The 26,242-nt window shown below is 41.6% G+C and overlaps 1 protein-coding gene across 1 annotated transcript in view; it reads right to left on the reverse strand.

Annotated features, from left to right (window-relative positions):
• LOC122539683 (vasoactive intestinal polypeptide receptor-like) overlaps positions 1 to 26,242 on the reverse strand; it is a 139,498-nt gene that overhangs the window by 44,465 nt on the left and 68,791 nt on the right. Inside the window, exons 4-5 of the mRNA XM_043674671.1 lie at positions 15,566 to 15,669; positions 9,864 to 9,961 (exon numbers count right to left, since the gene is read on the reverse strand). Of these exons, the coding sequence (XP_043530606.1) occupies positions 9,864 to 9,961; positions 15,566 to 15,669 (202 nt within the window). The remainder of the gene's footprint in view (positions 1 to 9,863; positions 9,962 to 15,565; positions 15,670 to 26,242) is intronic.

Raw genomic sequence — 26,242 nt, forward strand, 5'->3', positions numbered from 1 at the left:
CAGGGCATCAATGTGGACTTCAACAGTTTCCTCATTTCCCCTTCCCCCCACCTCACCCTAGTTCTAAACTTCCAGCTCAGCACTGTCCTCATGACTTGTCCGGATTTGTCCTACCTGCCTATCTCCTTTTCCAACTATCCACTCCATCCTCTCCTCCCTGACCTATCACCTTCATCCCCTCCCCCACTCACCCATTGTACTCTATGCTACTTTCTCCCCACCCCCACCCTCCTCGCTTCAGGGTCACTGCATTTATTCCTGAGGAAGGGCTTTTGCCTGAACCGTCAATTTCGAAGCTCCTTGGATGCTGCCTGAACTGCTGTGCTCTTCCAGCACCACTAATCCAGAGAAAGGGTTAGCCTACTCAAGGACAAAGGAGGGAAGCTATGCGTGGAATCAGAGAAAATGGGTGAGATTCTTAATGAGTACTCTGTGTCAGAATTCACCGAGGAGAGGGATATGACAGATGTTGAGGCTAGGGATAGATGTTTGATTAATCTAGGTCAAGTCAGCATAAGGAAAGAGAAGTGTTGGGTATTCTAAAAGGCATTATAGTGGACAAGTCACCAGGTTTGGATGGGATCTATCCCAGATTACTGAAGGATGTGAGAGATGAAATAGCTGGGGCTTAACAGAAAACTTTGCAGCATCCTTGAACACGGATGAGGTCCCAGGGGACTGGAGAATTGTTAATGTTGTCCCCTTATTTAAGAAGGGTAGCGAGGATAATCCAGGTCATTATAGACTGGTGAGCCTGATGTCAAAGGTAGGGAAGCTGCTGGAGCAGATACTGAGGGATAGGATCTATTTACATTTGGAAGAAAATGGGCTGATCAGTGAGAGGCAGCATGGAAGGTCATATTTTATCAACATAATAGATTATTTGAGGCAGTGACAAAGTTGATTGATGAGGGAAGGGCTGTAGATGGCATATACATGGACAAGTGTAAGGCTTTTGATATGGTTCCCTATGATGGAACATAAGAACATAAGAACTAGGTGGAAGTGTAGGCCATCTGGTCCTTTGAGCCTTCTCCGCCATTCAATAGGATCATAGCTGATCTTTTCATGACCTCAGCTCCACTTACTTGCCATCTCACCATAACTCTAATTCCTTTATTGTTAAAAAAATCTATCTTAGCTTTAAAAATATTTACAGAATTAGCATGAACTACTTCACTGGGCAGGGTATTCCATAGATTGCTGGAAAAGCGCAGCAGGTCAGGCAGCATCCAGGGAACAGGAGAATCGACGTTTCGGGCATAAGCCCTTCTTCAGGAATGAGGAAAGTTTGTCCAGCAGGCCAAGATAAAAGGTAGGGAGGAGGGACTTGGGGGAGGGGTGTCGGAAATGCGATAGGTATTCCCCCAAGTCCCTCCTCCCTACCTTTTATCTTAGCCTGCTGGACAAACTTTCCTCATTCCTGAAGAAGGGCTTATGCCCGAAACGTCGATTCTCCTGTTCCCTGGATGCTGCCTGACCTGCTGCGCTTTTCCAGCAACACATTTTCAGCTCTGATCTCCAGCATCTGTAGACCTCACTTTCTCCTATTCCATAGATTCACAACCCTGAGTAAAGAAATTCCTTCTCAATTCAGTCTGAAATCTGCTCCCTCTTATTTTGAGGCTATGCCCTCTTGTCCTAGTTTCATCTGCCATTGGAAACATCCTCTCTATCTTATATCTTCTTTTCATAATTTTAAATGTTTCTATAAGATCCCTCCTCATCCTTCTAAATTCCAATGAATTTAATCCCAGTCTACTCAGTATCTCCTCATAAGCCAAACCCCTCAACTCCAGAATCAACCTAGTTAGCCTCCTCTATACCCCCTCTAGTGCCAGTGTATCCTTTCTCAAGTAAGGAGACCAAAATTGCAAGCAGTATTCCAGATATGGCCTCACCAGCACCCTGTACAGCTGCAATATGGCTTCCCTGCTTTTTAACTCAATCCCTTTAGCAAAGAAGGACAAAATTACATTTACCTTCCTAATTACCTGCTGTACCCACAAACCAACCTTATGTGATTCAATCACAAGGACACCCAGGTCCCTCTGTACAGCAGCATGCTGCAACTTTTTACCATTCAGTAATAGTCAATTTTACTGTTACTCCTACTGAAATGGATGACTTCACATTTATTAGTTGCCGATATAATTGTTCTTCTGTCTTTCTCTCACCTTTTTGGGGTCTGTAATGCATGCTCATGTAGTTTGACTACCACTTGTTAACTCAATTTTTTTACTATTTTTATCCACCCATGGGAGCTTTGCTCACTAATTTCGGATGACGATTCTGGGTAATCCAAGATGAAGGATGGGAAAAAGTTGTGGCTGTAAGAGCTGCTTCTTTTTTGAGATATTTTTGATGTTGGAGGTGATTACTTTGAATTCCAGGAGCAGTAATTACTATTTTATAAGCTGTTGCATTGTTTTGGAACTTTGGGGGAAAAAAGATCAAAACTTTAAAACGAGGAAGGGAGGCAAAGCAACTTACACTGTTGTCTGACACAGCAGTGAATCTGCACAGTTCAAGTATCTCTGGACATTGCAATTCATTTAAGAAAAATTAACAAACAACAACATTCATAGCTGACCTTGGAGGAACCTATGTGGGAGAGCTTACAGCAGAGGAGAAGCTAAGTGCATAGTTTTTAAGTGTAACTATGCTGTAAATCTACAATAGTGACTGGAGTAGGCTCTTTTTTGACTTTTCTTTGAGATGTCTCTTGATTCAAATTTTTAAAATATAAAACATGGATACTAAGTTAGTCTGGAGCAGTGTTTTTTAGAGCAGTAAGCGGCGCTGGTTTCTGGGTCTGTAGATTGTTAAGGAGCAAAGATGGCTTTTAGTAGAGTGATGTGCTCTTCCTGTCAGATATGACAGATTAGGGAGAGTTCCCATGTTACTGATGATTGTGTCTGCAGGAAGTGTCTTTGATTGCAAATCCTATCAGATCGCATGAATTGGTTAGAGCTGTAGTTAGAGGCAATGAGGAATGCGATAGATTAGGAAGGGAGAAAAACCACAGAAAGAGTCAGGTAGATGGCTTACCTCCAGGAAAGGTAGGAGAGGGAAACAGGTAGTGCAAAGGTTTACTGTGGCTATCCCCATCTCAAACAAGTATGCCGTTTCGCAAAATACAGGGAGTGATGGACTCTCAAGGGAATATAACATGAACAACCACGGTTCTGGTACTGAGACTGGCTATAATGTAAAGAGGGGTTTGTCAGGCTCAAAGCAATCGACTGTGATAGGGGGCTATCTAGTCAGATGCACGTTTCTGAGGCCGGCAGCAAAAAATCATAATGGTGTATTGCCTCCCTGAGACCAAGATTAAGGATATCTTAGAGAGGGTGCAGAATGTTCTCAAAGGGGAGTGGGACCAGCAGGAGGTCGTTGTGCACATTGGAACTAATGATCTTGGAAGGGAAAAAAGTGAGATTCTGAAGGGAGACTATAAAAAAAAGGCAGGAATTTAAAAAGGGGATCCTCAAGAGCAACAATATCGGGATTAGTCCCGCTGCTACGAGCTAGTGAGGGTGGGAACAGGAGGATAGAACAGATGAATGCATCGCTGAGGAGCTGGTGCAAGGGGGAAGTGTTCACATTTTTGGATCATTGGAATCTTTTCTGAGGTAGAAGTGACCTGTTTAAGAAGGATGGATTGCACTTGAATTGGAAGGGCACAAATATACTGGCAGGGAGATTTGCAAGAGCTGGCTCGGGAGGATTTAAACTAGTAAGGTGGGGGGCAGAGAGGGGCGTGGTGGGAGGAGGTGCCAGGGAAATAATGAGGAAAGAGATAAATCTGAGACTGGCAGAGTTGGGAAAAGGAGCAAGTCAAACAGTCATGGCAGGCACGACAAAATAGAGAATGATGTAGGACTGATAAATTAATTCATTTCAATGCAAGAGGTCTAACAGGGAAGGTGGATGAACTCAGGGCATGGTTACGAACATGGGACTGGGATATCATAGCGATTACAGAGATGTGGCTCAGGGATGGACAGCTCTGACAGCACAATGTTCCAGGATACAAATGCTACAGGAAGGATAAGAGGGGAGGGGGTGGGGGGGGAGTTGCATGACATTTTTGATAACATTAAAGGGATGACATTTCGGCTGTACTTAGGGAGGACATTCCTGGGAATATGTCCAGGGGACATTGTTTGGATGGAACTGTGAAATAAGAAAAGGATTGTACTACAGACCACCCCCCAACAGTCAGCAGGCAATTGAGAAACAAATTTGCAAGGGGATCTCAGTTATCTGTAAGAACAACAGGGTGATTATGGTAGGGAATTTTAACTTTCCAGACATAGGCAGGGACTGCCATAGTGTTAAAGGTTTAGATGGAGAGGAATTTGTTAGGTGTGTACAAGAACATTCCCTGATTCAGCATGTGGATGCACCTACTAGAGAAGGTGCAAAACCTGACCTACTCTTGGGAAATAAGGCCAGGCAGGTGACTGAGGTGTCAGTGGGAGAGCACTTTGTTGCTTGCGACAAGTTTTAAATTGGAGGAAGGCCAGAATTGATGGTATTAGGCAAGAACTTTCAAAAGTTGATTGGGGCAGATGTTCGCAGGGAAATGGGTGGCTGGTAAATGGGGAAACCTTCAAAAATGAGACAACAAGACTCCAGAGACAGGATGTTCCTGTTTGGGTGAAAGACAAGGCCGGTAGGTAATGCTAGATGACTAGAGAAATTGAGGTTTTTTGGTCAAGAAAAAGAAGGAAGCATATCTCAGGTTTAGAGAGCAGAGAAGTGTATGAAGGTACAGGAGTATACTTAAGAGAGAAATCAATTGGTCAAAAAGGGGTTATGAGATAGCTTTGGCAATCAGGGTTAAGGAGAATCCAAATAGATTCTATAAATATATTAAGGACAAAAGGGTAACTAGGGAGAGAATACGGCTCCTCAAAGATCAGCAAGGCAACCGATGTGTGGAACCACACGAGATGGGGGAGATACTAGATGAGTATTTTGCATCAGTGTTTACTGTGGAGAAGGACTTTGAAGATCTAGAATGTGGGGAAATAGATGGTGACATCTTGAAAAATGTTGATATTACACAGCAGTGGTGCTGGTGTCTTAAAACATATAATGCTGGATAAATCCCCAGGATCTGATCAGGTATACCCTGGAACTCTATGGGAAGATAGGGCAGCGATTGTTGGGTCCCTTGATGAGATATCTGAATCATTGATAGTCACAGATGAGGTGCTGGAAGATTAGAGATTGGCTAATGTGATGCCACTATTTAACAAAGGTGGTAAGCAAAAGCCAGGGAGCTATAGACTGATGAGCTTGACACTGGTGGTGGGCAAGCTGTTGGAGGGAATCCTGAAAGATAGGATTTACACGTATTTGGAAAAGCAAGGACTGCTTAGGGATAGTCAACATGGCCTTGGGGATGGGAAATCATGTCTCATTAACTTGATTGAGTTTTTTGAAGAAATAACAAAGAGGATTAATGAGGGCAGAGTGATGGACATGATCTATATGTACTCCAGTAAGGTGTTCGACAAGGTTCCTCATGGTAGACTGGCTAGCAAGGTTAGATCACATGGAATAAAGGGAGAACCAGCCATTTGGATACAGAACTGGCTCAAAGATAGAAGACAGAGGGTGGTGTTGGAGGGTTGCCTTTCAGACTGGAGGCCTGTGGCACAAGGGTCGGTGCTGGGTCCACTGCTTTTCATCATTTATATAAATGATTTGAGCGTTAACAGAGGAGACATACATAGTAAGTTTGCAGATGACACCAAAATTGGCAGTGTGGTGGACAGCGAAGAAGCTTATCTCAGAGTACAATGGGATCTTGTTCAGATGGGGCAATTAGCTGAGGAATGGCAGATGAGGTTTAATTTAGATAAATGTGAGGTGCTGCATTTTGGAAGGGCAAATCAGGGCAGAACTTACACACTCAATGGAAAGGTCCTGGCAACAAAAAGACCTTGGGGTGCAAGTTCATAGTACCTTCAAAGGGGAATCACAGGTAGATAGGATAGTGAAGAAGGTGTTTGGTATGCTTTCCTTTATTCAACAGAGCATCGAGTATAGGAGTTGGGAGGTCTTGTTGTGGCTGGTTAGGCCACTTTTGGATTATTTTGATCAGAAACACGGAGATTGAGGTGGCACCTGATTGAGGTCTACAAAATCATGTTTGGTAAAGACAGGGTACTTCGCAAGAAGGTTTTTCCCAGAGTGGGGGACTCAATTACTAAGGGTCACGAGTTCAAGGTGAGAGGGGGAATGTTTAAAGGAGATATACGTGGAAAGTTCTTTACGCAGAGGGTGGTGGGTAACTGGAACACGTTGCCAGTGGAGGTGGTGGAGGGCGGCATTATAGCATCATTTAAGATGTATCCAGACAGATACATGAATGGACAGGGAGCAGAGGGATACAGAACCTTGGAAAATAGGTGACAGGTTTAGATAGAGGATTTTGATTGGCGCAGGCTTAGCGGGCTGGAGTGCCTGCTCCTGTGTCGTAATTTTCTTTGTGTTTTTGTTCTATTAACTCTGTTTCTCTCTCCTCAGATGCTGCCATAGATTGCTGAGTTTTTGTACATGATTAGATTAGATTACTTACAGCATGAAAACAGGCCCTTCGGCCCAACAAGTTCATACCGACCTGCCGAAGCACAACCCACCCAGACCCATTCCCCTACACCTAACACTATGGGCAATTTAGAATGGCCAATTCATCTAACCTGCTCATTTTTGGACTGTGGGAGGAAACCGGAGCACCCAGAGGAAACCCACGCAGACAGGAGGAGAATGTGCAAACTCCACACAGTCAGTCACCTGAGGTGAGATTACTTATAGTGTGGAAACAGGCCCTTCGACTCAACAAGCCCACACTGACCCTCTGAAGAGTAACCCACCCAGACCTATTTGCCTCTGATTAACACACCTAACCTATGGGCAATTTAGCATGGCCAATTCACTTGACCTACACATCTTTGGACTGTGGGAGGAAACTGGATCATCCAGAGGAAACCCACGCAGACATGGGAAGAATGTGCAAACTCCACACAGACAGTTGCCCGAGGCTGGAATCGAACCTGGAACCCTGGTGCTGTTAGGCAGCAGTGCTAACCACTAAGCCACTGTGCCGCCTCTGTGGGAGCTTGTTGAGCACAAATTGATTATCATATTCTCCTACATTACATCAGTGATGATTCAGGAGTATTTGTGGGTTATAAAATGGAAAAGGCTCTTTTTATTTCCCCTGCATTTCAGTAAATAAGTTTCCAGTAGGAGCCAATATTAACCTGATTCCAATCCTCATTTACACTGCACTTTTCACCTTCTCTGTCCTGTTTACAAACATGCGTTGGCAAATTAATTTCAGCAATTATCAGCGAATATCTGAAATGCCTGTTTACTTGAAATAGGCAACTATTGCAAGTAATTATGAACTTTCATGCTACTCTGGCATGATTAACATAATAGTGACAAATAGTGACAAGTCTCTTTTCAAGGCAATTATATTCGCATGGTAGCCACAGGTGGAAGACGTAGTTCAGTTCAGCCTTAACCCAACTAAATGAAATACGTAAATCTACATTCTCTTCATCGCATGATTAAATCATCATCTTCACTTTCTATCCAGAGAGAATCGAAACATGAAATAAGTACTTGATGAGATCTCTCTGAAGTTTTGGTTGTTCCATGTTTAACCTTCATACAGTGAGAGAATGCTAACCTATGCTTTAAGTCTGGATTTTAGGTCAAATCAAAATTACTTTAAAAATGGCAGGCAGGACCCAATTTCAGGATTTTGAATTTGTTTGACAAATCTATTAGATTGCTAAGAGGTTTTTTTTAAAAAACATAGAACATAGAACATAGAAGATGTTCTGAGGTCTGCTTTTATTGATTACTCAAAAGTGAAGTCGCAGGTGGGTAGGGTAGCCAAGATGGTGTTTAGTACACTTGCCTTTATTGGTCAGTGTATTGAGTATTGAAGTGGGATATCATGTTGTGGTTCTACAGGACATTGGTTAGGCAACTTTTGAAGTACTGCATATGGTTCTGGTCTCCCTGCTATAGGTTAAACCTGAAAGAGTTCAAAAAAAGGTTTACAAAGATGTTGCTGGGATTGGAGTGCTTGAGCCATAGGAATAGGCTACAGCTATTATCCCTGTAACATCGGAGGCTGAGGGGTGACCTTATAGAGGCTTATAAAATCAAGAGGGACATGGATAGAGTGAATAGTCAAGATAATTTTTTCAGGTTAGATTAGATTAGATTAGATTACTTAGTGTGGAAACAGGCACTTCAGCCCAACAAATCCACACCGACCCTCCAAATAGCAACCCACCCAGACCCATTCCCTTACATTTACCCCTTCACCTAACACTACGGGCAATTTAGCGTTGCCAATTCACCTAACCTGCACATCTTTGGACTGTGGGAGGAAACTGGAGGAAACCCACGCAGACATGGGGAGAATGTGCAAACTGCACACAGACAGTTGCCCGAGGCGGGAATTGAACCCAGGTCTCTAGCACTGTGAGGAAGCAGTACTAACCACTGTGCCACCATGCCGCCAAAACTAGGGGAGTCCAAAACTAGAAGGTATGGGTTTAAGGTGTGAGGTGAAAGATTTAAAAGGAAACTAAGGGGCAACTTTTTCACTCAGAGGGTGGTGCATCTATAGAATGAGCTGCCAGAAGTGATGGAGGCAGGTGCAATTACAATATTTAAAAGTCATCTAAATGGGTGCACAAATTGGAAGAATTTCGAGGGATATGGGCCAAATGCTGGAGTTAGGATACCTCATGGTCATGGATGAGTTGGACCGAAGAGGGTATTTCCATGTGCATAATCTGTGACTCTATGAATGGTTCTCCATGGGATTTGTAGGGACTGTAAATAGGATTTCAGGCAGTATGGAGAAATATGAGGGGAGATGGAGTGACATGGGGATATAAGGAGGCATGGAGGTTTTAAAGCCATTTGGTGAAAGGTGGTAACTGGCTGGAGATGATTGGAGATGCAGATTTGAAGGCTTAACAGTTATTTTTAAAGCTGGGTCAACAATATAATTAAACTCCCACCTCCTTAGTGGGAAAATTTGTGGGCACAAACCTTTTCACAGGAGGTGGATCTGATAAGCTGGGACATTTCTCAACTCAGTCTTTCTACCTCTTCCACAGAAAAGTACTCCAGCATCTTCAATATTTTGGCATGGGCAAAGTACTGAGAGACTGGAGCCATATTAAGTGTATGAGTTTTGTTTTGGGTAGAGTGGAGGATAGTTTTTGCATCAAGGGTTGAGAAAGCGTGACCTTTTCTGCAAGCATAGTGCAGCCATGTCAACATTTAACAATGAGCTTGGTTACTAGTTTTCGGGAAAAGGAGGTGAAAAGATATTGGAACATGGGGATACATAGGGAGGATAAACACCAACATTGACCAGTGCAGGCAAACAAACTGATTCCACATTGCACTTTCCAAATAGATTTTATTCTGTTCAAGCCAATATTTCCTAATTTTTCTTTGTTTATCCTCTACCATTCTCCTGTTCAGATGGTTGATTGCTTCCAAACTGAAGATGACTGGGGATTAGCCTGTCTCTCTTTTATAACAGATTGTGACTGAACAAGCAAACCTTCCTAGAGATGAGGTGGAATATTAAAGGATATGGGGCCATGAGGAAAGCGTGATTAGACTAACTGGGATATTAATAAGTATAGAATGGGTATTGATAAGGTGGAATGTGAAATGTATGAGTGGGAGAGTGTGTGTGATAGCTTATGTCAGTAAATAAACAGAGGTAGTCTGTTTCTGTCCTCTAACATTCTCCGATTGTATATAATATGTTGTAATTTTAGTGGAATGATTACCTGAAGAGGCACAGAATGATCAGTGCCACACTGAGGAACAGGAGAGACAGACTGTGGCCAACTGTGTAACTTATCTTCACAGCCTGCAGAAATAGTCCCTGGAGAAAACAGATCATTAGAGAGATCAGGAAATCCTAATGAAAGGATACTAACTCAACAATATAACATAGCAGAAGGAACAGACTGGTCAATTGTGGTACCATGGTAACACAGAAAACATACTGTAAACATTTTTTGATTGATATTTCTAACAAAATGTGTTTGTCCCTCTCCAATTTTCTGATAATTTCTGTGACCAGAAGACCATTCCATAAACCACTTTCCTATAGCCCCTCACAAGGATGGATATTGTTGCTGTATTATTGCTGGGGGGGCATTTGTTAATGCTCTTGGGATGGGTTTAAACTAATTCAGCAGGGGGATGGGAACCTAAATTATAGTTTCAGTGTCCAGGAGGTTGAGAGTAGTGAGGTCAGAAATAAGGTTTCAAGAGTTTCACTGGCAAGCAGGAAGGTGGTTTGAAGCGAGTCTACGTCAATGCCAGGATTATCTGGAATAAGGTGGGTGGACTTGCAGCAGGGGTTTGACCTGGGACTTCGATGTTGTGGCCATTTTGGTGACATGGATAGAACAGGGACAGGAATGTTTGTTGCAGTTTCTGGGGTTTAGATGTTTTAGTAAGAACAGAGAAGATGGTAAAAGAGGGGGAGTTGTGGCATTGTTTGTCAAGGACTGTATTACAGTGGCAGAAAGGACATCTGAGGACTCATCTACTGAGGTAGTATGGGCTGAGGTTAGAAACAGGAGGGGAGTGGTTACCTTGTTGGGAGTTTTCTATAGGCCTCCGAATACTTCCAGAGACGTAGAGAAAAGGATAGCAAAGATAATTCTGAATAGGGTAGTTGTTATGGGGGACTTTAACTTTGCAAATATTGACTGGATATACTATAGTTCAAGCTCTTTAGATGGGTCAGTTTTTGTCCAATGTGTGCAGGATGGTTTCCTGACACAGTATGTAGATTAGCCAACAAGGGGGGAGGCCACACTGGATTTGAGACTGGGTAATGAACCTGGCCAGCTATTGGATTTGGAGGTAGGTGAGCACTTTGGTGACAGTGACCACAATTTGGTTATGTTTACTTTAGCAGTGGAAAGGAATAAGTATATAACACAGGCAAGAATTATTGTTGGGGGAAAGGCAATTATGATGTGATTAGGCAAGATTTAAGATGCATAGGATGGGGAAGGAAACTGCATGGGATGGGCACAATAAATATGTGGAACTTAATCAAGGGCCAGCTATTGCTTGTCATTGATAAGTATATATCTGTCAGGCAGGGAGAAAGTGGTCAAGTAAGGGACCCGTGATTTACTAAAGAAGTTTAATATCTTGTCAAAAGGAAGAAGGGGGCTTATGTTAGGATGAGACATGAAAGCTCAATTAGGGTGCTTGAGAGTTACAAGTTAGCCAGGAAAAACCTAAAGAGAGCGCTAAGAAGAGCCAGAAGAGGACATGAGAAGTCATTGGCAGACAGGATAAACAAAAACCCTTAAGATTTCTATAAGTATATCAGGAATAAAAGAATGACTAGAGAAAGATTAGGGCCAATTAAGGATAGTAGTGGGATGTTGTGTGTGCAGTCCGTGGAGAAGCACTAAATGAATATTTTTCGTCAGTATTCACACTGGTAAAAGACAATGTTGTCGAGGAGAATACTGAGATACAAGATACTAGACTAGACGGGATTGAGGTTCACAAGGAGGAGGTGTTAGCAATTCTGGAAAGAATGAATGGGCCGGATGGGAATTATCCTTGGATTCTCTGGGAAGCCAGGCAGGACGCTGCAGAACCTTTGGCTTTGATCTTTATGTCAAAATTGTCTACAGGAATAATGCCAGAAGCCTGTAGGATAGCAAATGCTCCCTTGTTCAAGAAGGGGAGGAGAGACAACCTTGGTAATTATAGACCAGTGAGTCTTACTTCAATTTGGGTAAAGTATTGGAAAAGGTTAGAAAGGAACAAGTTGCTTAGGGATAGACAACACCATTTTGTGAAGGGTGAATTGTGTCTCACAAACCTTATTGAGTTCTTTGAGATGGTGACCAAATAGACGGATGAGGGTAAAGTGGTTGATGTGGTGTATGTGGAACTCAGTAAGGCATTTGATAAGGTTCCCCATGGTCGGCTATTGCACAAAATACAGAGGCATGGGATTGAGAGTGATTTAGCGGTTTGGATCAGAAATTGGCTAGCTGAAAGAAGACAGAAGGTGGTGGGATGAGAAATGATCATCCTGGATTTCAGTTATTAGTGGTGTACCACAAGGGTCTGCTTTGGGCCACTGCTGTTTGTCTTTTTTATACATGACCTTGACGAGGGCATAGAAGGATGGATTAATAAATTTGTGGATGACACTAAGGTCAGTGGAATTGTGGATAGTCCTGAAGGATGTTGCAAGTTACAGAGGGACGTAGATAGGCTGCAGAGCTGGGCTGAGAGGTGGCCAATGGAGTTTAATGCAGAAAAGCATGAGGTGATTCACTTTGGAAGAAGCAACAGGAATGAAGAGTACTGGGCTAATGGTAAGATTCTTGATACTTTAGATGAGCAGAGAGATCTCGGTGTCCATGTGCATATGTCCCTGCAAGTTGCCACGCAGGTTGACAGGGTTGTTAAGAAGGCATACAGTGTGTTAGCTTTTATTGGTCGAGGAATTGCGTTTCAGAGCCACGAGGTCATGCTGCAGCTGTACAAAGCTCTGGTGCGGCTACACTTTGAGTATTACATACAGTTCTGGTCACCGCATTATTGGATGGATGTGGAAGCTTTGGAGAGAGTGCAGAAGGGATTTACTGCAATGCTGGCTGGTATGGACCCTTATTTAATATGCATTGATCCATTGCTGGTATCTTATGAGGAAAGGCTGACGGACTTGAGGCTGTTTTTGTTAGAGAGAAATTGAGAGGTGACATATAAGATTATCAGAGGGTTAGATAGGGTGGACAGTGAGAACCTTTTTCCTCGGATGGTGGTGGCTTGCACGTGGGGACACAGCTTTAAGTTGAGAGGTGATAGATATAGGTAGTTTCTTTTCTCAGGGAGAAGTAGGGGCATAGAACGCCCTGCCTGCAACAGTAGTAGACCCGCCAATTTTAAGGCCATTTAAATGGCCATTGGATAAATACATGGATAAAAATGGAATAGCCTAGGATAGATAGTTTTCAGATTGCTTTCACGAGTTGGCGCAACATCGAGGCTGAAGGGCCTGTCCTGCAGCATAATGTTCTATGCTCTATGATTCAGTATTAAATCGTCAGACCCGAGAGACTATGCAAATCTTAGACCTCTTGTTACTGTTTTTGAATGGACATGAAGGAGGCTGCATGATCCATTGATGTATTGGGTGTCTGCACCTTTCAGTGGAACCAGCAATGGATCAATGCATATTAAATTAGGATTCTTGTGTTCATGATCACTTTGCCGAGTTGCTCCACGTGGGTCCCCTGCCCTTGTCTGTCCTGTGCCAGTAAAACTCTGTAAAACTGCCAGCAAAATGCTTTTTATTGGCTGATACTGATTGCCTGAACAATGTGATTCTCCCACACCCGGAGAATTAAAACATTTTGCAGCAGTCACGGAGAGCTGCTGTCAGAGCTGTGTACAACAGTGGGTGATGCAGTCTGTGTCTGCACCTTTCAGTGGAACCAGCAATGGATCAATGCATAATTTGTTGACATTGACCTACAGCCAACCTAATCGCAATGATGGATGAGAGGAAAGAAATATCAAACATTATAAATGAAATAATATAAAATAAAATATATATAGTATAAAATTAGAGAAACAAGTATTAAAAAAAAGAATCATGGCAGATTTTAACTATCCCAAAATTAATTGGCTTTAAAAGGTAGGAGTATAAGGGAATTGAGCTCCATCCTTACTGGATCTTACCTAACCTCGTCCGTAAGAAGCCCATTAAAAAGGAAGATTTACTACGGGTGGCTGGGTTTTTAGATGCTTAGGAAATTAATCACTTGAATTCTCCCTACACCTCCCTGCCTCTATCTTTTGTTCTTTGTTTAAGACAATTCTTAAAACCTGTCTTGTTTACTGAGCCTTTGGTCATTTGAGCTAACATTTCATCATTTGATATTTTGTCATAAAATAAGTAGAAAAAGGGAGATATTTTGGCAATAGTGACAATAATATGATACACTTCAAAAGAGTAATTAAAAATTCTGTAAGTATAAGAAAGAACATGAATGTAGGAACAAGAGGAAATCACTCTTTTTAAGCTTTTTAAGCCTGCTCCACCATTCAATAAACTCTGATTTTAACCTCAGCTCTACATTCCTGCACATTCCTGATAACCTTCCATTCCCTTGATAACCAAGAATCTATCAATCTCTGTCTTAAAAGTATTCAAACATTCTGCATCCATTGCCTTTTGAGGAAAGGAATTCCCAAGATTCTCAACCCTCTGAGACAATCTTTACCCTCATTGCTGTTTTAAAGTGTGACTCTTATTTTTAAACCATGACCCCTAGCTCTAGATTCTCCCAGAAGAGAATCATTCTTTCCACATCCATCCGGTCAAGTCCCTGCATGATCTTATATGTTTCAGTTCTGACTCGTATGAATGCTTAAAGGACACAGGTCAAGCCTGTTCAGACTTTCCTGATAAATTAATCTGCGCTGGAGTAATAGATTGGAGAAAGGCCAGTTCTGTGAGAATAGAACTGTAGATAATAAAATGGTTCACAATATTGCAATCAATGGGAAACATTCCAAATAGTTTTCCATGTCAAAGAAAAATATATCCTACTAAAAAATAAGAATAAGTTAACACCAATTAATTAATACCAAAGGGAAAGCTTGAGTGCAAAGAAAGTAACACAGATTTAAAAGGTCATGAAGAAGTTAAATTAAAGTCAGGTTGAGTTCTCATGGTATAGGGTTAAAAAGTTTGGAAAGTATGTTAAATCCATTTCAAACCTTGGACAGACCATCCTTTTAATTCTGTTTGCGGTGCTGGTGGCCAAAGTAAAATAGATAAAGAGGCAGTGGAGAGGGTGCAGATGAGATTTAAAATGGTAAATCCAGAAATGTAGCAGGAAGAATGAACAGACTGGGCCTCTTTCCTCTTGGAAAGCATATTTGATTCATCATGCTTGTACTGGCTCCTGAAAGAGCTACGCAACTAGCTCCACTCTCCATCGCTATCTCCGCAGTCCTCTAACTTCATTACTTTTAAATATAAATCCTGCTTTCTTTGGTCACCTCCTATGGAACCCACCTCCACCACTCTCTTAGGCAGCGCATTCCAAATCCTAACAGCTCTCTGAGTAAAGAATATTAGAATCATAGAATCCCTACAGCGTGGAAGCAGGCTATTCTGCCCATTGAATCCACACTGGCCTTCCAAAGAACATACCATCTACACTCACCACCAACCTCCACCCCCCCCCGCCCCCAACCCTATCTCTGTAACCCTGAATTTCCCATGGCCAATCCACCTAGCCTGCATATCTTTGGTATGTGGGAGGAAAGTGCAGCACCCTAAGGGGAGAATGTGCAAACTCCCCAGAGACAGTCACTCAAGGTTGATTTCTCCTCGTCTCACTCCTAGCTCTCTTGCTGACAATCTTGAAATTGTAACCTTTGGTTACAGACATAAAGATATTTGAAAAGAACTACTGACCTCAACATCATCCTCCATGTTGCTCATGTTGATTCCGCATGCATCTGTGTAAGACTGCACCATCTCAGTCCAACCTTCATCAGTGCACTCCCTGCTCACATTCCCTACAGCAAAATCATTAGTACTGGGGTTAATAATGATTGACTGGGAACAAAAATCCTTATAAATTCAGAGCAACTTAGATGAGCCAGGCAGCTAACGTGAGTTACCGTGGATTGTACGTCCTTAAATATTATGCCATTTTGAAATTTTCAGTTGTACACTTGATCTGACAACCAAATTCGCACCCAATCTGGTTTGATTCCAATAGGGTTGAAAGGTAACAGAATTAACCATTATCAGAGAGCCAAAGTGATTTTTGACAGATCCAGTAAATTACCATAATCATTAGATCAACTCACATTAGAAGCCTAAGGTAGTTAGACATGGGAAAGTTTACCACAGCGATCAACTTGTTTGTTCTGTCACTATGGTTAATAGATGAATTCTTGGCAGTAGCCAAGAAATATTCATGAATCTTCTGATTGTCATGCTGAAATACCAACTCTATTTCTCTCTCCAAACTGCTGCCTGGGCTGTTGGAATATTCCCAACAGTTTCTTGTTTTATTATAGACACTCAGCAGGAGTTTGCTTTGGTGTTAATGAATGTTTGTCAGCTTAGGCCTGGGGTAGTCATCTGAGAATGCTGACTAAGTGATAAACAGAAGAGACTCTCCATTTCAATGGGATGCCAGTAAAAGTAACCATCAAGAAAAATCCTGCAGACGCTGCAAATCTAAAGTAAAAACAGAAAATGTTAGAAATGAAGAGCTAGTCAGGCAACAAGTAATGGAGAGAGATGATGTTAATGTTTCATGACCATCAGAGCGAAGGGGTATGGTGAGAAAGAAGGAATATGGCTTTGAGATAGGGGGGTCAGCCATGATTATAATGAATGGTGGAGCAGGCTTTAAGGGCTAAGTGGTCTACTACTGCTCCTATTTTCTCTGATGGTGACTCAACATTCTGCTCTTTATAGAAGTTGCTGGATCCATTGTAAACATCTTGTTTCATTTCAGTTATAGAGATGACTGAACGTTGTACTTCGCTATGTTACTAAAATTGGAATGAAGAATCAAACAGGGTGAAAGAGTAAAAGGAAAGACCAGGAAACATGCTCAGAAAGGTCATATTCAAACTGAATACTAAAATAAAGCTGAACATTGAGAAGTATGAAGGAGGTAAGCAATTAACTTTCATGGGATGAATGATGGGCCTGGACAATGGCTTGGACACTGTTACTTGTGCTGCATTTGGAATAAAATATTAAACCCAAGAGTCTTTCACAGGTCGATGTTAAAAATTCCATGTCACTCTTCCCAGAAAAGCAGGCGAGGTGTTTTGGTGCCATTGACAACATTTATTTCCTAGCCAAAATGCTAAAAAAGTCTAAATTATCTGGTCATTTATTTTACAGCTATGTTTGAGATCTTTCTTTGTGGAAATTAGTTGCTAGTTCCCCACGTTACAAATGGTTACCGCAGTTGAAAAGTACTTAAATGGTTGTACAGTACTTTGTGATATCCAAAGCTGTAAAAAGGGGCGGCACGGTGGCGCTGTGGTTAGCACTGCTGCCTCACAGCGCCAGAGACCGGGGTTCAATTCCCGCCTCAGGCGACTGACTGTGTGGAGTTTGCACATTCTCCCCGTGTCTGCGTGGGTTTCCTCAGGGTGCTCCGGTTTCCTCCCACAGTCCAAAGATGTGCAGGTCAGGTGAATTGGCCATGCTAAATTGCCCGTAGTGTTAGGTAAGGGGTAGATGTAGGGGTATGGGTGGGTTGCGCTTCGGCGGGGCAGTGTGGACTTGTTGGGCCGAAGGGCCTGTTTCCACACTGTAAGTAATCTAATCTAAATGCAAGTCCTTCTCTCTACACTGAAATCCAAGTTTCAACAAACCGAGGAGGTAAAACATAATGACATGACATGCAGTTCAGTTCAATTATTAGTCTTCATTTTATTAAATGTATAGAAATTAATGAGAGACCTTGAAATCAGTCAAGTAGAAGAACTGAATCACTTTTATGCAATGTAATAAAATTTCATACTTTCACCTCTTAAAAAATTTGTGTAATTATAGTGTTTACACAGAAGCTGTCTGCGGGTTGAAAAAGTGTCTTTTGAAATGTACACTGGAGAAACTCTGCAGATCAGGCCTCATCTGTAGAGAGAAAGGTCACAACCTTTCACTAGAATGTTTGATAGAGAGAAATATCCATAAGCCAAGTTGGAGTCAAGAGCTGAAAACCTGAAGTCGCTAATTCTGAAGCAACAATGACCACTACAGAGCCCTGACCAAGTTATGACAGTTGTACACCTGCTCTCACAGTTCTCCCTCACATAACCGGACAATTTTAAAACCTCAAGATGGGGTCACAGAAGAAGAATATTTTGCGAAGCCCTGCACTAAACATTGGAGTTGGTCAGAGACAAGATAGCCCTGGAACTATACACCTTGGGTACCAGTTCTATGCAATCTGATAAGACCACGACACAGCTCCTTATGTCCAATCTCAGTAGCTACTTTGAGAGTAAAGGTATAGCTAACAATTAATTTCATGTCTCCCCCAAAGCTTACACCTTCCGCCAAATTATTAAACTCTCAAAACCACTTAAAGTTTTGATCCAACTCATGTCTCCAGGTATCTTGCCCCTGAGGTGACAATCTCCAATGGTGTCTCGTCTCTCCTGGTTGATGTGGTATTATCGTTGGCTGTTAATCCAAAGATGATTGTAATGTTCCAGGGACCCATGTTTGAATCCTGCCATGGCAGATTGTGAAATTTGAGTTTTATTAAAAATCTGAAATTAAAAGTCTAATGAGGACCATGAAACTATTGTCAATTGTCAGAAAAAAAATCTGATTTATTAATGTCCTTTAGAGATGGAACTGTCATCCTTACCTAGTCTGGACTATATGTGACTCCAGACCAACAGCAATGTGATTGATTCTTAACTGCTCTCTGGGATGGACAATAAATGCTGGCCTCAGCCAGTGAACAAATTCAAAAATATAAAACAATTGTAGGATGTGCATGTTTCTTTTTCATTTCCTAGTGAATGCGTTGGCATCTTCTCATGATGGTTCGTTCCTGCCCTGTACCATCCTACCTTGTACCATCCTGCCCTGTACCATCTGGAGTGAAGAACTGATTTGTTTCACAGCTTTGAGGATGCAAATCACCACAAGCCCTTAAACAGAAAGATCACAAATTAAAATTTGTGATCCCCTGTTTAAGCAATGTGCACTTGGGAAAATTTAAAACATCTGCTTGAAAAAATGAAGTACTCTTAGATGCACTGAATAACTTCACAGCTGTGCTGTCCAAGATTACTGAGAATCATTACACACCATCTCCATGGACATACCAGACTGATATAAAGAGGAATTAAAAGGATTCTGGAATCAAGGAGTACTTCCCTTCCACTGCTATGGTAAGAATTGCTCTTTCTGGAGTTAGGTGTACAATATCTACATTTGCATCAGCTCAAAGTTTGCTCCATTCCAGATATTAATATCGTGGGAATGTCATTAGTAAGTAGGAATACACCATAATCCACAATAGAACGAACTTGAAGTTTCAAGAGACTTAGATCCTCTTTGATACCTGCACCAAGATTGGAATGTATAGGAATATCCTGCATATTATCCAGATCTACAAACTTGCCTGAACATAATTATAGGGTCGTAAAGATTTACACACAGAGACAGGCCCTTTGGTCCAAATTGGTCCATGCTGACCAAAATGTCCATTCACGCTAACCCCATTTACCTGCATTTAGCCCATATCCTTCTAAACCTTTCCTATCCATGTATTTGTCCAAATTACTTTTAAATGTTGTTAATGTACCTCCATCAACCACTTCCACTGGCAGCATACATCCCATTTGCATACACCCTCTGTGTAAACAAGTTGCCCATCAGGTTCACTTTTAATCCTTCCCCACTCACCTTGAACTAATGCCCTCTAGTCTTTGATTCCCCAACACTAGGAAAAGGACTGAGTGCATTCACCCCATCCATGCCTCTCATTACCTTATACAGTTCTGTAAGATTAACTCTCAGTCTCCTACGCTCTAATGAAAAAGTCCTAGCTTGTTCAACCTCTCTTGATAACTCAGACCATTGTGTTCTGGAAACACCCTTGCAAATTTCTTCTGCACTCTTTCCAGTTTAATAACATCCTTCCAAAGCAAGGGGACCAAAAATGAACATGATACTCCAAGTGTAGCCTCACCAATGTCCTGCACAACTGCAACATAACTTCTCAACTTCTATACTCAATGCCCTGACTGATGAAGGCTAGTGTGCCAAAAATCTTCTTCACTACACTGTCTACCTGTCATGATTTGGAGATGTCTGTTGGACTATAACCTGGTGTTGTGTGATTTTTAACTATCTACCTGTGACTCTACTTTCAGAGAACCGTGCACCTGAACTCCAAGGTCCGTCTCTTCCACTACACTCCTTAAAGCCCTACCATTCACCACTAAACTCTGACCTTGATTTGACTTTTCAAAATGCAAGGCCTCACATTTCTTTTGCCAATTCATGGCCCACTTCCCCAGCTGATAAAGGTCCTGCTACAATTTCTGAGAACCTTCCTCACTGTCCACGCTACCACCTATTTTAGTGTCATCTTCAAACTTACTAATCATGCCTTGTACATTCTCATCCAAGTTAAAAATCACACAACATCTATTGAAGCACAGCTCCCAAAGCTAATACTTCCAAATAAACCTGTTAGACTATAACCTGGTGTTATGTGATTTTTAACTTTGTCCACCTCAGTCCAACATATCATGATTCTCATCCAAATCATTGATAATGATAACAAACAGCAATGGGCACAGCACCAACCCCTGAATCACTCCACGAGTCATGGGCCTCCAGTCTGACAAGCATCCTTCCACTATTACCCTCTGCTACATACCATTAAGCCAATCGTATATCCAATTTGCCAGCTCCCCGGATACCATGCGATCTATCCTTCCAGGTTAATGTGGAACCTTATCAAAGACCTTACTGTAATCCATTTAGATTACTCTACCACCCTGCCCTTATCAACCTTCTTGGTCACTTCATCAAAGAACTTGGGGCAGCACGGTGGCTCAGTGGACCCAGGTTCAATTCCAGCCTCGGGCAACTGTGCGGTGTTTGCACATTCTCCCCGTGTCTGCATGGGTTTCCACCAGGTGCTCTGGTTTTCTCCCACAATCCAAAGATGTGCAGGTTAGGTGAATTGGCCATGCTAAATTGCCTATAGTGTTAGGTGTATTAGTTGGAGGGAAATGGGTCTGGGTGGGTTACTCTTCGGAGGGTCGGTGTGGACTTGTTGGGCCGAAGAGCCTATTTCCACACTGTAGGGAATCTAATCTAAACTCTAACACATTTTTAAGGCATAATCTCATGCTAACTACTCCTAATCAATCTCTGTCTTTCCAAATGCATGTATATCTTATCGCTCAGAATCTTCTCAAGTAAATTACCTACTACAGATATTAAGCTTAATGGTCTATAGTTCCCAGGTTTTTAGATTAGATTAGATTGCAGCGTGGAAACAGGCCCTTCGGCCCAACAAGTCCACACCGACCCGCCGAAGCGCAACCCACCCATACCCCTACATTTATCCCTTACCTCACACTACGGGCAATTTAGCATGGCCAATTCACCTGATCTGCACATCTTTGGACTGTGGGAGGAAACCGGAGCACCCGGAGGAAACCCACACAGGCATGGGGAGAACATGCAAACTCCACACAGTCAGTCGCCTGAGGCAGGAATTGAACCCGGGTCTCAGGCGCTGTGAGGCAGCAGTGCTAACCACTGTACCACCGTGCCACCGTTTCTTTTTGCATGCGTTCTTGAATAGAGGCACATTTGCTCCATTCTTCTGGGACCTCACCTGTGGCTAACGATGATGCAAATACATCAGCCTGGGCCCCCACAATTTCTTCTCTAGCCTCTTGCAGTGTTCTTGGATATATCTGGTCAGGACCAGGAGATTTATCCACCTTCATACATTCTAATACACCCAACACCCGCCTCTATGTGATATTGTCTGTCACCAAAATATCACCACTAACTGCCCAAGTTCCCAAGTCTTCATGTCTTTCTCCACAGTAAACACAGAGGAGATTTATTCATTGGGGACCTTGCCCATCTCCTGTGGTTCCACACATACATGTCTACTTTGGTCCTTAAGAGGTCCTATACTCTCTTTAGGTATTCTTTATCCTTTAATGTACTTAAAGAACCTCTTTGGATTCAGCCTAATTTTCTCAGCCAAGGTTATCGTGTGCCCCCTTTAATTTCCTTCTTCAGTACACTCCTGTATCCCCTATATACCTCCAGGGATTCCCTAGATTACAAGTGGCTGTACTGAGTCATGCTTCTTTTTTTCTGGTCAAAGTCTCAATATCTCTTGTCTTCCAGGGTTCCCTACCCCTGCCCAACTTGCCCTTCTCCCTCACAGGAACATATAGACATTGAACTCTAGCTACCTCACTTTTAAAGGCCTCCTGCTTACCAGAGATCCCTTTGCCTGTAAGCAAACTACTCCAGTCAACCCCTACAAGCTCCTGTCTAATACCATCAGAATTTGCTTTGCCCTAATTTAGAACTTAATCATTTCACATTTTTTCTACAACGGGCTAATTTGTAGGAAGAAATGCTATGTGATGTGAATAACAGAAACTAATGGATTTTTATACTTCAATTCCTGGAAATTTCCATTTAATAAAGTACCATATCAAAAAATATTGTAGAAAATAAAGTCACATGGGGGCCACATATTAGCATGGATGGAAGATTGATTGACTAGCAGAAAACAGAAAGAAGGCATAAGTAGTCTCTTTCTGGTTAGAAAATGTAATGAGTGATGTGTCATGGGGATCAGTGCTGAGGCTTCAACTTTTTACAAACTGTACAAATGTTTTGGATGAATGATCTGAAGTATGGTTGCAAATATTGCTGATGAAATAAAGATAGGTAGAAAAGTAAGTTGTGAAGAGAACATGAAGAGACTACCTAGAGATATAACTGAATGGGCGAAGATCTGGCAAATGTGGGAAAATATGAATTGTTCATTTTATCTAAATGGTGAGAGATTGCTGAGCTCTGAGATGCAGAGGATCGCAGTGTTCATGCATTAATCACAAAACATTAGCATGCAGGTACAGCAAGTAACCTGGCAAAGTAAAAGCTAACTTTATTATGGAATTGAATACAGTGTTGCTTCAGTTATAGAATGCATTGGTAAGGCCAATCTGAAAAAACTAGGTATATTATTGGTCTCCAAATTTAAGGAAGGATGTAAGTGTGTTGGAGGAAGTTCAGAGAAGGTTTACTAGACTGACTGGCCAGGGTGTCTTCTGAAGAGAAGTTGTAAGGTTAGGTTTGTAGCTATTGCCAGTTATAAAAGTAACTGGCAACTTGATTGAAACAACAAGGTTCCATGGGTTCTTGACAGGATGTTTCATCTTTGGAAGAATTTAAAACTAGTATTCACCAACATAATTCAGAGATAAGTCTCTCAGAAAGCAGAGAGTTGGAATAAGGAGGGCATTTTCATAGTGGCAACCTATAACTTTATTATGGAATTGAATACAGATGTGCCACAGGAATCACTACTGGGGCCACTATTATTAACAATAAATATTAATGACTTTGATGAGGGAAGTGAATATATCATCCCTAAGTTTGTAGACAACACAAAAAGTAAGTGGGAGGGCAGGTATTGGGGATGATACAAGAAGTTTGGAGGGATATGGGCTGGGTGCTGGCAGGTGGGACTAGATTGGGTTGGGATATCTGGTTGGCATGGATGAGTTGGACCAAAGGGTCTGTTTCTATGCTGTAATCTCTATGACTCTAAGTCTACATATGGAGACAGACAGGTTAAGTGAATGGGCAAAATCTTGGCAATTTGTGGGATTGATGGAATATTGTGGGAAAACGAGAGGTCATGCACTTTGTCAGTGTCAGGAGGAATTGAAGAGCTGAATATTATTTCAATGGAGAAAGACTGCAGAAAGCTACAGAACAGAGATTTGGGAATCCTCATGCATGGATCACAAAAGCGAGCATCCAAGTTCAGTAGGTAATAGGGAAGGCAAATGTGGCTTTTAGTTGAAAGGGAATGAAATATAAAAATAGTGAGGTTTTCTAAAACAATACTTGTATTTCCATTGGAATACTGTGAACCGTTTGGGTCCATTTATCAAAGGAAAGATATACTGTCATTAGAGGCAATACAGAGAAGCTTACGAGGCTGATCCTGAGCATGAAGAGATTTCCTTATGAGAAGTTGAATTGGTTAGGCCGATACTCACTAGACTTTAGTCCTTATTTAAATATATAAGATTCTCAGGGGGGGTTTGATAAGTAAAAGTGCAGAAGTTGTTTCTCCTTGCGGGACAGTCTTGTACCACAGGACATAATCTCAGAGTAAGGATTTATCCATTTAAGACAGATGAGGAGAATTCTTTCCTCTCAGAGGGTACTGAATCCATGGAATTCTTTATTGTAGAGGATTGTTGAGGTTCGGTCATTAAGTATATTCAAAGCTGAGATAGACCTTAATGCAGTCTTTGACATTAAGCCTATCAGAACCATTGCTATATACAACACTGCTGAGCTGTATTGAGTTGGAAGCAGTTAGCACCAGGAAGGAATGGTAACATTTAAATGCTATGCTGCCATAGACTAAGGAGAACTGTGGACATGCAGGAGACCTGTAAGCAAAGGAGCTGGAGAAAGAAGGCCCAAATACAGATATAAAGAGAAAATAAATAGAGACTAAAAGAGAAACATGTTCAGAGAATCAATTCCAGAAAAGGTTTAATTTTTCTTTTCAGCAGATAAAGACATTTGCTGCATGAGCAAAGTCATTTGCTCTTGGAAGTAATGTGCAAAGACACAAAAGAATTGGCCAAGCCGTGAACTAGTGTCTATTGATTGGTCATTTGAAGGGGTACTCTGCAAACCACCAGGAGTAACCTGAACTGGAGGAGAGAGGGATCTCAGAACTGTTTCTCACTGTAAGTGAATAATTAGAGCTGATAAATTGAAAGGCGAAATCTATTACTATATAGGACTCCTGATCTACCTGTAGGAATAAAGAACATCACATCATAGAACTGTGCAGCTACATTATGCCACATTTTGAGAATTGTGGTGGATGTGCTTGTGGTTGTTTCTATTGTATCTTTCTTGTATCAATTATTTATTTAGCTTTCTATACAATGTATCATTTGTACATTTATGTATAAGTACGTTTGTTCTGGTTCACATTTCAGTAAAAACTATAACAAATGGTATTTTCTGTATACATTTGTTGATTTAGAAACCATTCATTAAATTCAGTGTTTTTGGCTTACCCATCTGGATTGTAAATGTCATCTTGACAACTAAGCATTCCCTAAAAGTGTATTTTTCTGTGGTTAGTTTTCCTTGTAATATCAAGGAGTCATTTGCAGTGGATCTCTCCTCTGTCTCTCTAAATGTACTTTATAGCACAAAAGATAATATTGATATCACTCAAATAAGCCTTGTCTCTTCTTAGACTGTAAGTTCAGTAATGGGCTATCGCTAATAATCTTTAATCCTTTGCTTAAAATTCATAAACGGGTGTTATGAACAATTGGGGAATATTTATTACCTTGCATTTGATGAAATTGTAAACCTGCTTGGAGCTTGTTTTCTGAAGTGGAACTTCTCACAACAAGAAATGTGCATTATGAGTTTGCAGAATGGGTTTAATTCACCTGGTTCATGATCTCCGGGAATTTCTGGAGGAGAATAGGTGTAAAGGGAGCATTCTCTGATTGCTCAGATGTGACAAGTGCTTTTCAAACCTTTCAGCATTAATTGATTTGGATGAAGGAATAGAAGTTTGCAGAATGTAAATTTTCTGAGCCCCTGAGTTAGAAGGGGAAGTTATATGCGAGAAAATAATTACAAAAGGTCATTGACAGACTTAATGAATGGGCAAAAATACAGAAAATGGAATTCAATTTGGCTCCATGTTGGGTTACTTTGGATCCCTGATTGACTGAAATATTTTATAAATGGTGAGAAACCAGAAGTGTAGAAGAGTAAAAAGATTTGCGATTTCAGTGACATAAATCAGTTAATACATTAAAAAGACTAATGGTATAGAAACATGCTACACTGAAGGTGTTAATTCAGCCCATTATTGTTCTAGTAGTGCTTTCAAAAGTCAGGTGACACCAGGTTGTAGTCTAACAGCCTTATTTGAAATCACAAGCTTTCAGAGTGCTGCTCCTTCGTCAGATAAAGTGGAAGGAAGCATACAGGTGCAGAATTTTTATGCAGAGAAATAATAGTAAAATAATCCAGGTGTTAGACTTGGAAGTAGGTGAGCACTTTGGTGATAGTGATCACAATTCTGTTATGTTTACTTTAGTGGATAGGTGTATACCACTGGGCAAGAGTTACAGCTGGGGGAAAGGCAATTACAATGCAATTAGGCAAGATTTAGGAAGCATAGGATGGGGAAGGAAACTGCAGGGGATGGGCACATTAGAAATGTGGAGCTTATTCAAGGAAAAGCTCCTGAGTGTCCTAGATAAGTATGTACCTATCAGACAGGGAGAAAGCTGTAGAGCGCGGGAG

The sequence above is a fragment of the Chiloscyllium plagiosum genome, chromosome 33 (genome assembly GCF_004010195.1).
Source record: "Chiloscyllium plagiosum isolate BGI_BamShark_2017 chromosome 33, ASM401019v2, whole genome shotgun sequence".
NCBI lineage: Eukaryota > Metazoa > Chordata > Chondrichthyes > Orectolobiformes > Hemiscylliidae > Chiloscyllium > Chiloscyllium plagiosum.